The sequence below is a fragment of the Austrofundulus limnaeus genome, unplaced genomic scaffold, assembly GCF_001266775.1.
Source record: "Austrofundulus limnaeus strain Quisiro unplaced genomic scaffold, Austrofundulus_limnaeus-1.0 Scaffold129, whole genome shotgun sequence".
Classification (NCBI taxonomy): Eukaryota; Metazoa; Chordata; class Actinopteri; order Cyprinodontiformes; family Rivulidae; genus Austrofundulus; species Austrofundulus limnaeus.
Genome location: NW_013952531.1, coordinates 84,401 through 95,136, shown reverse-complemented (window position 1 = coordinate 95,136; position 10,736 = coordinate 84,401). Strand labels below are relative to the sequence as shown.

The 10,736-nt window shown below is 42.0% G+C and overlaps 1 protein-coding gene across 1 annotated transcript in view; it reads left to right on the top strand.

Moving 5' to 3' along the window:
• Positions 1 to 4,992, top strand: part of jag2b (jagged canonical Notch ligand 2b) — a gene marked incomplete at its 5' end in the record, with an annotated part of 57,882 nt that extends 52,890 nt beyond the window's left edge. Inside the window, 6 exon segments of the mRNA XM_014015400.1 lie at positions 581 to 694; positions 810 to 925; positions 996 to 1,253; positions 1,324 to 1,455; positions 2,631 to 2,781; positions 2,871 to 4,992. Of these exon segments, the coding sequence (XP_013870854.1) occupies positions 581 to 694; positions 810 to 925; positions 996 to 1,253; positions 1,324 to 1,455; positions 2,631 to 2,781; positions 2,871 to 3,403 (1,304 nt within the window).
• Positions 4,993 to 10,736: the final 5,744 nt, after the last annotated feature.

Genomic DNA, 10,736 nt, shown 5'->3' with positions numbered 1-10,736 from the left:
AAGTATATATATAGATAAAAAACATTAAAATGTTAATTATGTGCAAAAATATATATAATTTGTTGGAATTAAGCTGGAAAATAAATATAAAGGTAAATTAAATGTTAAAATGTGAGGCGAAGCTCCTTTTGTAATTTAATTGGCACATTTTAATTGTATTTATTGTTGCATTTATATATTTCTGATTTTATTTCTAATTATGTCAGTGTCAGTCCTCCATACTGCAGAACATGAAGAGGTAGTTCAGTGTCTGAATCAGGTGTGTTGGAGCAGGAAACATGTAAAACATGCAGGACCAGGACTGTCCAGCCCTGGACCAACTGGAAGATGAAACTGGAGGTCTCCTGGGAGAACTTTATCCAAAGTGTCATGTTGACCAGGTCAGCTGGCTGACAGGATACACAGAGAAAAAGAAAACACATCTTTATTTCCGTGTCACGGTGGTCTCCTTCTGGAACTGAAGGTGGGCGTGTCCAGTAGGCCTTTAGTTGACCTGCAGTTTACCTGTGTGTGTGTTTACAGGTAAGCTCAGTGTGTGGCAGAAGTTGTGAGTTGAACACATGGTTTCTTCTCTCCACAGATATAAACGAGTGTCAGTCCTCTCCCTGTGCCTACGGAGCCACCTGTGTGGACCAGATCAACGGCTTCCGCTGCATCTGCCCCATGGGCAGATCAGGAGCACGATGCCAAGAGTGTAAGGACACTTCAGCCTAACACTAACCTCTAACCCTTAGATAGAAGTCACTGAACCTGTTACAGGAAGTCAACGTGACGTGTGTGTGTGTGTGTGTGTGTGTGTGTGTGTTCAGTCATCGGGGTTGGAAAGCCGTGCCACTACACCGGTCTGCAGTTTCCTCATGGCGGTCATTGGGAGGAGGAGTGCAACAACTGCCACTGCCTCAACGGCAGAGTGAGCTGCACAAAGGTAACCTGTCCAGCTGATACACCTGAGGAACTCTGACTGGATGAACTCAAATAAAAATGTTCTGACCCAGGTGCTGTGTGGTCGCCGTCCCTGCCAGCTCCCAGCATCAGAGCAGGAACCGAGACTGAAGTCCTGCCCAGCTGGACAGGAGTGTCAGGAGCACAGCTTCTACACCTGCTTCTCCCCCCCCTGTGGTCAGTGGGGGGTTTGTTCCATGGCTGGACCTCTACCTCCTCAAATGACCACCAAGTGCCAGCCAAACAACAGCCACTTGGACAACAGCTGTGGTCGCATCACCCTGGTTTTTAACCGGGACAAAGTGCCTCCGGTGGGTCCTGCTGGTCCCTGCTGCTGGTTTAAATGAATCTCATTGACTGATGAGTCTGTCTGTCACTCAGGGCACCACGGTGGAGGATATCTGCTTCGAACTGCGCTATGTCCCCGACACCAGAAGGTTGGCCAAAGACCACGCCCTCCTCCTGCTCTGTGAGCTGTCCCACTCCAACCAGGACGCTGTGGAGGTGGCCATCGTAAGTCCCTCCCTGTGCACCTCACCAGTGTCTGTCTGAGCTCTGATCACTGATTACACTGATTCTCATAAGCTAGTGGTGCATTCAGCCAAGGTGCATTATGGGAGCTGTAGTTTATGGTCAGGGCTGGCTTTAAAGCAGCTTCTTAAGACTTTAAAACATTTTGAAGCTCATGCGGGCCACAAACTGTTGTGGTGGGCAACACTAGAGCTGAGCCACATGGACTAACACTAACCTGGAGTTTGACATGTGGAGCAACTCGACTCAACAGGTCTGTTGTGGTTAACTGACCTTAAACGGACCTAAAACTAGGGCTGCATGATGTCAAGAAAACCTGTGATGAGTGATAACAGTGCTTAATAATYTGATGATGATATGACTTGTGACAAATCAAAAAACACTAAAGTATACAGTGTTGATGTTTTTCTGCTCTGGGTTCAGAGCAAAAAWCAACTAATAAATAATTTCCATTACAACATYATGGAGTGATTAAGATTTGTTGTTCCTCTGATCCATTTCYTCCACGTCGACTGATGCTGACAAACCTCATAAATGCAAACATTAGAACCAATCATTTAGTGCAATTCATGCATTTTTTGTGATATGCAGATTGCACTGGCTGTTATCACGATAACAATAAATTTGCGATATATTGTTTAGCCCTACCTAAAACACACAAATGGCTGTTATCAACTCAGTTTTACAGATATCGAGTTAAAATTTGATGCGGTAGTAGCTGAGAGTCGTTTACAACACACAAGTGCTAAGAAAAGTGCGGAGGTACCCCATCTGTTAGAGGCCAAAAGCCCATTTGTCAAAGCTGGTGTTGGTCTGAAATTCCAGCATTTAGTAAGTCATTATTCTGCTCATTGTTTTGGTTACAGATTCCACCAATACGTACTGTTTGCATACCTTGTTTGCAAAACCAGTTTTGAACCCCGCACAACTTTTTAATCAGAAGGCAGAGACRGTCTCCAGTGGGCGTGAAACTATGCACTTTACTTTCTCTGATGAAAAGATAATCAGTGGTTGGAGTAAAACCCATTACTGCAGGGAATGATGCAACGCCACCAGATCTAAGGTGTCAGTGTTGTGTCAGCTTGTTCTGGAGGATCTGGAATGTCGTGTTCACCTCTTGTCTGACTTCCTTCCTTGCTTTCTGTCTCTGATCCAAGTCGTTCCAGCCTGAGAACTTGCCGGACCACAGTCTGATCCAGGAGGCCGCCGGCGCCATCGTGGGGACCTTATCGAAGAGGCACAACAACACGGTGATGTTGGCGGTCATTGAGGTCAAAGTGGAAACGCAGGTCATGCCTCCGTCAGTGCGTAAGTGATGGTTTTTAAAAAAGGTGTACCTCAGGGGTGTGTTGTCGGTCCCAGGAACTTCTCACCACTTCCTCTCTCTTCTCCCACAGACTACCTGGTGCCTCTTCTGTGCGCCGTCTTCTGCTTGCTGTGCCTCTTCTGCATCATCGTGTGCGTCTGGTGGACYCGCAAACGGAGAAAAGAGCGCGAGAGGACCTTGCGGGCGGCCGCCGACGACAACGTCAACAACCACTGGGAGCCGCTGCGGCTGGTGGTGGGGCGCGAGCAGCCGCCACCGCTGCAGCAGCTGAAGGAGAACAACAGGGAGGCCGAGCAGGAGCGCAAAAAGCTCATGGGCTCCTCCTGTCGGACGTGTGACGACGCTGAGGAGGAGGAGGAGGAGGAGACGGAGGGCGAGCTGGAGCTGGAGGAGTGCGGRGGCGGTGGCGAGGCGGGAAAGCAGCTAGTTTATAAATACTCAAAGACTGCGGTGCAGTCCGGTGGGGGGGTGATCTGCACCCTGCACAGCTCCAGCTCCCCCCTCAGAGCACCGCACCGGACCTACAGCCCCAAAGACAACCGCTGGAAAAACGTCAGTTCCGTCTTTAGCTGCCAGAAAGAGCTGAGAGACCACTGCGTATAAAAAGACTGAAGAGAGCAGGAAGCTGCGAGACAGCCACTCTTACCTTCAGCTGAAATGGAAAAAGAGGCTTTTTGTTTTTATTAAGCCCTTCTTTGGTTGGTTTAATCGTCACTGGGGGCAGTGAACTTCTTAGTTTCACTTCTGATCTTCAGTTTATTTTCTTTGGAAGAAAAAAACTTTATTTTTCTTCAGAAAGCAAAAGATTTGCAGTTTTTGTTTTGAAACACTTGGTTTATTTACTTAGAAAGAGGAGAGGAAAACGCTGTATAAAGATTGTTTACAGACTATTATGATTTGTTTGTTCAGTGTCTGTGGGGGGGTCTACACATTAAAACAGTCAAAGGAAGGGTTCTGAGGAGAAGCAGGCCCAGCCTTCGCCCACTGCTCCACCTGTGGCTGTGGAGCTCAAGCCTTACCTGAGCCTGGAGGGGAGGGGACAGAACCCCAGTGCCTACTACGTGGCCTTCCATTGTTTTTCTTTCTGTTTTCTCCCGTTGTCTCGGCTGAAAGCTGTGTTTCAGAGTTTTTTGCAGTATTTGAGTTGGTAGCAAGTGCCTTTTCAAAGAGCCGCGTTGTGGCTCGAGTCGTGCTGCCCCGTTTGACCTCGTTCCCCCGACTCGTCTACGTTTAGAGTCGCAGCAGCGCCGCCGCCGTTCAAGGTATTTGATCAAAAAAACACAAACAAAACCCAGAAATGACTACTCTGTACATAAACTGTAAATACTAAAAGAAAAGGAGTCTCTGTGTATATTTGAGATAAGTAACTTAAATACGAGTCACATTTTTATTGTTATTAATATTATTTTTATTTTATTTTTTTACAATGTCATTCCTTTTTATTTATGTCAGTCAGAATAAGCAGGTTTTATAACACTTATTATCCCACAGCTGAGAACCTTTACAGCGAGGTACCACCTTTCAGGAGGGTTTTATGAAGGGTTTAAAAATGGTTTTTTGTTTGAATTTAAGAAAATAAAAGCTAAATTGTACCAAAAAATTTTAAATTCCAAACTTCTTTTTGTAGCTTCTTAAACTATTTTCATGTTCATAATTGATGATTTTTGTCTAATAAACTAAGAATAAAAAGCTTAAAGCTGCCAATATTAGCTTTAAAGGCTTAAAACCATTTTTAAACCCATCAGAGACCCTTTTATTTCAGGTGCCTTAATGTAATTATGATATTATTTATGTTATTGCTCATTTTGTTTTCATTGTTGCTGTTGGTTTGTTGATTAAGGAAAGTAATTCTGTCAATCATCGTACGGTGTATTGTGGTGTTTTTGTGCACCGGATTAAAAACACTCGGATCATCTCCACCCCGCCTCTTTTTTCTCAAACCAAAACGCCGCCAGGAAGAACCGTAGCAGTTTTCAGTGTTCTGACGTGGATCTTTCAAAGAAAATTTAAAAAAAGGGTGAAAAATGGACGCGAGTTTTGTTTCAGGTTTGGTTGAAAGGCTTTAACGAAAGGGATCCATGTTTTAATAAGTTACCACCTCAAATGACAGTTTTACCCCCCCTGTTGTTTAAGGAACACTTCTGTATTTCTGTAAATGGGACACAGCGAAATAAAGAGTTTAAGATGCATCACTGCTGGTGTTAAAGGCTGAGTCTGAATATGGTGACTGAGTGGACGAACGGTTAATTTAAAGGGATCCATGATTAGTTGTAACCTTAGACTTTAATAAACATATTTTAACTGTAAAATGACTAAAAATACTGTAGGATGTTCAGTTTTTATAATTTTTAACCTAAAATTTTAAAAACATTAAACGGACAGGGCCTTTTTATTTGCACACAAAGCATTCTGGGTAAATGATGACGTGGATAGGTCCTCGGTGCGAGGCTGCTAGCGAGCTATATCCACCCTGAAGGTTAATCTTGGACAATATCTGATGATCGACTCTTTTAAATGAAACCAGAGAGCGTTGACAGAGAGGAGAAGGTAGAAATGACTCAGCCTGGAACTGAAAATATAGATGGAGGACAACAGGTTAGCTTGTTTGTCGCGCTAGCACCGAGCTAATACATATAAGGCAACATAGTGTCGGCGCTAACACTGAAGCTAACAGGCTAATCTGAGGTTGTTCTTCCATGAAGCAGCTCTGTTGTCCTCCATCCATATTTTCAGTTCCAGGCTGAGTCATTTCTACCTTCTCCTCTCTGTCAACGCTCTCTGGTTTCATTTAAAAGAGTCGATCATCAGATATTGTCCAAGATTAACCTTCAGGGTGGATATAGCTCGCTAYCAGCCTCGCACCGAGGACCTATCCACGTCATCATTTACCCAGAATGCTTTGTGTGGAAATAAAATGGCTCCGTCAGTGTTAAAATATATTTTTAAATATTATAAAAACTAAACATCCTACAGTATTTTTACAGTGTTTATTTCACAGTTAAAATAAATGTTTATTAAATAAAGTCTAATGTTACAACTAATCATGGATCCTTTAAATCTTCTTTCAGCTGTTTCATGGCTCTAAATAATCATCTCGTTTTATTTATTAAATCTCTTTTGACTCATAGTTTGAGTTTTTGGATTTTAGGGTTGTAACTATCGTTATATCCGTTAAAGGATTTGATTAGTTGGATGCATGAAAACATGGATCCATATTGTGGATCTGTTGTATCTCGATGTGATTGAATTGTTTAATCAATGGATCGATGTATTATTACACCCCTAATATAACATGATCCCTTCATAACTCTGACACTTTATGTGTAAGTTTAGCTGTAAATTATACACAAGGCTTTCACCAGCTTTATCACAACACAATATATCACTGTATATGATTTTATCGTGAGGTCTGACATGATACAATTTCAATTCACAACTCTGAGATGGATACGAGACGATATGCCCATCTAAGGATATTTTAGTGAGGATATGGATGGTTGTTTTTATTTTCCCTCGATGTAAGTGACTCATTTATTCGTCACGTTGTGTATTGATGTGTTACACCTCTAATGTAACAAGACTGTTTTAATACATGACCCTTTAAACTGACTTCTTGGCATATGTAAGTTTAGCTGTAAATTAAACATAYTATTGCTACGTGCCTCATCTTGTCCATGATCAGAGGTTTGGCCCGTTCATGGAGAGGTCTCCTTTTAATCTGAGGATTAGGGGTTTAATCCTCAGCCCCTGTTTGCTAAAGTCTCCTCAGGCAACGCACCCCACCCCGCTGCCGTCAGATGCTTCTCTGTGTAATAAAGGACATTAAAAGTGCTGTTTGTGGAGTAAAATATGAATCAGACACCTTAAAGTGCTTTGCAGAAAGCATAGGGTGGTCCGTTTATGCGTTTCGCCCTCTGGAAATGAATCTTGTAGGTAAATCCCTGGCTTTTTGTTCAGAAGAACATATTTGTAATGAAGTATCTAACAGACGTCACATCGTTTCACCTCAGGATTATGTTGAAAAAACTCTGTTCCGCTGCCTTTTGTCGTCCTGTCACAAACTATTTGCCCTCTTTATCCAGAAAGTTGTAATGTGTTAAAGGTAAAAATGAAACTCTGACATTGTATTAAAGCCATCAAACCTTCAGCATAAACTGGTTTTATAAAGAAAGAACAAATCCACAGCTATCTGTACCATCTCTGGCTAATTATAGCAAACTGAAGCTGCCTTTGTTCAGTGCTTTAACAGAAAAATAAATTAACTCTAGTGTGGTAAACTACAGTTTGTTTTTTATAAACCAATATTGAGCTGTTTTACGAGCAGCAGCCCAGAGACCAGCTAATATTGGTTTGTAAAATATAAAAACATGATTGTTTATCAGTCAATAGAAGCTGAAGTGTCTGAAGAACAGATTAACCTCAGTGTAAAGATTTATCTACATCTCCCACTAAGGTGTTTTTACTGGTTAGTGAGAGGAAACTGGTATTTTACAGGTTTCATTTGGTTCTGGTTGAATTCTTGTAAACACAAACTAAACAGTCAAATTATAAATCATAAATTATTACATTATAAATCACCTGAATTAAGACCGAGCAGGGCTAGCTTCTGTTAGCTGAATAATTAACTTTAGTGTTTATTTGGGAGTTTTAAAACTCATAAATTTTAAATTATATTCTCCTATCAAACCCCCATTAAACCTCGAGTCTTTTCACATTTTTCAGTGTTGCCAGATATCAGATTGTTACATTCAAAACAATCAACAGTAAAAAACAAAAAAATCAAATATGATGTACAATAGTTTGTGTGTTTTTCTCCACACAACTTGTTGTTATGCCCACCTCAGCTGCACCGACACTCATGATAATCTGGATTAACATGTAATCCATTTACAGCAACAGTACCATATTTGGTGACTTCCTACCTGGCAAACAGGTGTTCTGACGGTCTGCGCTACCTTGTGGCACTGCGCATGCGCAGACTGATGTTACGTCATGCGTTTCTTTCTCAGCATATTTCTGGTCAATCTGCGCTTCCTGTAGAAGTTTTAGCAGTTTACCAGGTGACACTGGTACCAGGTGTGGTTCAGGATGTGAGGATACGTCATCATGCTGTCAGGTATGATAAGTGGGCACAGCTAACCTGAGTTAGCTTCACCAACCATTAATCTGAAGAAGAAGAACCTTAGCTTTGCTAATGCTAAAATCAGGATGCTAACGCTAATCATAATAGTTGTTTTTATAAATACCGGTCTAAGTTAGTAAAAAAAACTTCTACTATATAATATATGTAGTTAATGCTTGTAATTATTTAAATATTTTAAAATGTTACCTTTTTTCTTGTTTGTTTTTTCTGACGCTCTTGAGGGTTAGCTGCTAAAGGTGCTACATGCTACACGGTGCCTAGCAGCATCACTTGTAAGAGGGGATGGTTTTTGTTTTTAATTCAGGATAAACCACATAAAATGTTAAATTTTTACACTTGTAAATATTTTAGTAATATTTAGCAGAAGACAATTTAGTTGAAGCTTCCAAACGTTAGCACAAAAGCTAATCTGCTAAATGAGAAGCTAGTGGATTAGCGGACTAGCGTTCCTGTGCCCACCGCTGCTAATACTTGTWCCTAATATGTATCAGCTAATGTGTATTTTTACTGAGAAGAAGTATTTATTAGAAACTCATCAAAATGACGTCTGTTAAACATTAAGATGATTGTTTTTAATGATCTTTGTGTTTTGTTACATKACAGTGATCTCTTCACTGGTTTCCAGTTTAACATGTTCATTGGTATTTTGGAGCTCTTATATCTGCTTCTTCCTGAGGAGGGCCTCCATCGATCCCTCTGTGACCTCTCCGGTCTTCCCACATCCTGCCACGGCGCTCGCTCGCTCGCACCAATAGAAGGCCGTCTCCTGCTCTGGGCCGACTGCGTCTCCTCCAATGGGAGGCTGGCGTGATGGTCTCCGGCGGGGCGTCGGTGGGGCGGGGGACACTGCATCCTCAACTCCCATGGGCGCCCCTGGTTGTTGCTAATGGGACCTTGTTGGAAAGGCTGTATCAGGTTACAGAGCTTTGTAGAAACACTTGTGTCATCTTCCAACAGGGGAAAGAGCTGCTGTTGTTGTTGTTGTTGTTATTATTATTATTATTATTATTATTATTATTATTATTATTACAGCTTTATAATCGGAGACTGTAAACAGGAGCTCCTCTAACATCCTGACCATGTTTTAAAGCTTCGTTTTGGAGCTGCTCCTAATTTTAAAGCAAATGATAGAAAAAGTCTTTAATAAAAAATAATAGTCTATAATAATAAATAATAATGATTGGGCGCAGTCTGCTGACTTCTTCAGACAGCTACAGAAACTGAACGTTACGAGATGTGGAGCGTGCTCTAAAACACTACCTAAACATAGCAATAGGATAGATAAACTATAACAACAGGCTTAATAAAAGCTATAAACAATAAAACTAAAATGAGTTAAAGTCAAGTTAAAAGTTAACAGCTACAGACTAGCTCAAAGTAGCAAAACACTAGCTGAATGCTAAAATAGCAACACTGGATAAAAACTAAAGGTAATAAAAGGATGACGTACAGACGTGATCTTTGGACAGTTGTGTGTTTTTAATCACCTGTAGCAGTAATTATAAAACCTAGGGCTGCAACTAACAATTATTTTAATAATCGATTAATTGGTCAAATCATTAAAGGACTTAATTACATGAATATGAGTAGATATAAGTTAACTCTTTAACCTTGTGAAAGTCTTGTGTACTGGTCTGATATCACAGTGTGTACACGTCCTGCTGTAGTGCTCTGGACTCTGATTATAGTTGTAATTTAGAAACAGAACCGTTTCTTGTGAGGGACTGTTGGTGCTGGGACTAGAGGGGTGCTGTTGAGTTGTCTTTACTCCTGTCAACATGGATAACCCCCACCGATCCCAGACTGCGTTGGTAAACTGACACCACAGACCAAAAGTGGCTCCTTGTAGCAGCCAAGGACATTTCAGTCTGCTGTGTCTGTAAACACGTAGTAGCAGGCTACAACGCTGCGCTCAGCGCTGGCAGGAAACAGATTAAAAGCTGCTGCGTTTGTCGAACAGAAAATCTGTGTTTGCTGCAGCCTCGTTTGTTTGCACCTGGTGCAGCCGGTAGCTGCTCTGTACATCTGTTGATGTGGGTCTTTAGGACCATCTGACAGTCGAGGCAGCTGGCTGACAGGATTTTAGGCTAAGCCCTTCACCCCATTACAAACACACTCACATGTACAGAGAGGCTACACACACACACACACACACACACACACACACACACACACACACACACCAAAACACGTCCCTGATGGGACATCAGATTGGCACTTGCTGCTGGAAAGAAGGCTGCAGCTGGCACTTTGGGCCGACTAACTGAGGCGGCAAAGTAAGTCACTGTGGGCCGACTGTGTCTGGGTTTCCTGGGGGTGGGGGTATTTTCAGGACCCGTCTTGGCGTTGCTGTAACCCCAACACTCAACTCTCTGCACTGTCTTGGCAGAGAGCAGAAAATAGCTCGGCCTGCAGAGCTTCATGGACAGCTGTTTCCCACAGGTTGCATGTTATTCATCTGAACACAGCCGTTACACGCCTGCACGGCCTGACTTAGTAAAACACTTGTAGCAAGAATCAAAGGTGAAGGAATCTGGAGATAAACTCAAATATGATTGGAGGGTGCAGACGTCAATCATTTACAGGAAGTTATCCCAGTCACAACTTCATTTTGCCCAACGAATCTACAAAACTAAAGCATTTACACCAGTGGTTCACAAACTTTTGACCTTCTGACCCACAAAATATTCATGGCAAAAACTTGTGACCCCAAATGTTACTGGTCTGAGTACACAAACTCTGTTAATAACCCTAAAAACACAGGCTTTTTAACAGTATAAACAGTTTGTACAC